Source organism: Entelurus aequoreus, linkage group LG18 (assembly GCF_033978785.1).
Source record: "Entelurus aequoreus isolate RoL-2023_Sb linkage group LG18, RoL_Eaeq_v1.1, whole genome shotgun sequence".
Lineage (NCBI taxonomy): Eukaryota > Metazoa > Chordata > Actinopteri > Syngnathiformes > Syngnathidae > Entelurus > Entelurus aequoreus.
Window position 1 is genome coordinate 46,132,138 of NC_084748.1, and position 2,500 is coordinate 46,134,637.

At 39.7% G+C, this 2,500-nt stretch overlaps 1 protein-coding gene across 9 annotated transcripts in view; it reads left to right on the forward strand.

Moving 5' to 3' along the window:
* Window positions 1–2,500, forward strand: part of camk2d2 (calcium/calmodulin-dependent protein kinase (CaM kinase) II delta 2) — a 148,844-nt gene that overhangs the window by 136,615 nt on the left and 9,729 nt on the right. For 8 of the 9 annotated variants that reach the window (XM_062027256.1, XM_062027258.1, XM_062027261.1 and 5 more), the window contains one exon: window positions 962–1,190. In XM_062027256.1, coding sequence (XP_061883240.1) covers window positions 962–1,190 — 229 coding nt within the window. Of the gene's footprint in view, window positions 1–961; window positions 1,195–2,500 lie in introns of those variants that run through there. The other variant, XM_062027260.1, reaches the window with a different exon arrangement.

The window sequence follows — 2,500 nt, forward strand, 5'->3', positions numbered from 1 at the left end:
ACTAACTTTTTTTAGTCCATTTTGGTGCTGAGTCATATAACTTGGTATGTGACACATGCTAACTGTGAACATGCTAACACTAGCATGCTAGCTTTTTTTTTGTAGCCATTCTGCCACCGTACACCTCAGTCACTTAACTTTGCACGTGACACATGCTAACTGTAAACATGCTAACATTAGCATGCTAGCTTTTTTTAAGCCAATTTTGCCAATGTATACCTCAGTCATTTAAATGTGCGCATGACACGTGCTAGCTGTAAACATGCTAACATTAGCGTACTAGCTTTTTGCCGCCGTACACCTCAGAGGCATATAACTTGGTATGTGACACACGCTAACGGTAAACATGCTAACATTTTAGCCCCTTTTTTTGGGCTTTTTTTGGCTCAAAAACTAACAATCGAGTTGAAGCTACAAACTAGAGGTGCTTAGCTCTTGCTCTTGTTAGCCGTTAGCTCGCTAGCGGCTAACGTCCATCCGCAGTCGGCAGTGTTTTAGCTACTTTTAAATCACTAATCCTCGCCTACATGGCGACAAATAAAGTACGTTTCTTCCACTGCAGGACGAGGAATAGCTAAACACCGTAGGAGGATACTGTAGCTAACCGCTAACAGCAAGCTAGCGCTGCTGAATGTAAACAAATGGATCTACACTGACATCGACTGTAATGATACCAAGTACATATATGTTGGTACCGGTACCAGAATATTGGTACGGTATGTGTGTATATACTGTAGTAGGGAGGTAAGTGGTCTACATTGACTGGAAGTAGACCAGCTGGCGTGGATAATAAGATAATAAAGAAGAAATCCCCTAAGAATGGCGGCTATAGTTGGTGAGAAGTCTGCACCTGAGGTAAAAATAGTGGCGTTGTGTCCCAGAAACCTGAATGGAGAGCATGGTCAGCCTCGTCTGGAGGATCTCCTCTCAAGTAAACTTCTCTGCTTTTCCCGCCCCGCAGCTCTGTCCAAAGGCAACAAGCCGGTGCACACCATCCTCCTCAACCCGCACGTGCACCTCATCGGCGAGAACGCGGCGTGCATCGCCTACATCCGCCTGACCCAGTACATGGACGGCGGCGGCATGCCCCGCACCATGCAGTCCGAGGAGACCCGGGTGTGGCACCGCCGCGACGGCAAGTGGCAGAACATCCACTTCCACCGCTCGGGCTCGCCCAGCATCCCCGCCCAGTAAGTCTCACTCACCCGGCCTCTGCCGCCCTCTGGTGGAACATGGCAGTAACAACATGGAGATATTTGACATAGAGAAGGTCTGACCTTGTTTTAACCAGAGATATTTACAAACTACAAAAGCAGTGAAGTTGTCACGTTGTGTAAATGGTAAATAAAAAGAGAATACAATGATTTGCAAATCCTTTTCAACTTATATTCAATTGAATAGACTGCAAAGACAAGATATTTCATGTTTAATGTTTTTTTTTGGCAAATAATAATTAACTTAGAATTTAATGGCAGCAACACATTGCAAAAAAGGCATTTTTACCACTGTGTTACATGGCCTTTCCTTTTAACAACACCCAGTAAAGGTTTGGGAACTGAAGAGACACATTTTTGAAGTGGAATTCTTTCCCATTCTTGCTTGATGTACAGCTTAAGTTGTCCAACAGTCTCCCTTCTCATATTTTAGCCTTCACACATTTTCAATGTCTGGACTACAGGCAGGCCAGTCTAGTACCCGCACTCTTTTACTATGAAGCCACGTTGATGTAACACGTGGCTTGGCATTGTCTTGCTGAAATAAGCAGGGGCGTCCATGATAACGTTTAGGGGTGGGGGGGAAAAATCGATTCGAATTCGAATCGCGATTCTGACGTTGTGCGATTCAGAATCGATTCTCATTTTTAAAAAATCTATTTTTTATTTTTTAAATATATATATATATATATATATATATATATATATATATATATATATATATATATATATATATATATATATATATATATATATATATATATATATATATATATATATATATATATATATATATTTTTTTTTTTTTTAATTAATCAATCCAACAAAACAATACACAGCAATACCATAACAATGCAATCCCTCATTGACATTATCATTAGAAATTAAAATAAAAAAGAACAATAGTGTCACAGTGGCTTACACTTGCATGGCATCTCATAAGCTTGACAACACACTGTGTCCAATATTTTCACAAAGATAAAATAAGTCATATTTTTGGTTCATTTAATAGTTCAAACAAATGTACATCATTGCAAACAGTTGATAAAACATTGTCCTTTACAATTATAAAAGCTTTTTACTCTGCTTGCATGTCAGCAGACTGGGGTGGATCCTGCTGAAATCTATGTATTCCATGAATAGACAATCCTTTTTGAATCTTTTTGAATCTTTTTGAATCTTGGCAAAAATCTTAGCCACACGATTATCAAATGTAATAGGAAAATTAATTCCTACTGACCAAACTGGCTTCATGGAAGGTCGACGATCTTCAGACAACACAAGGA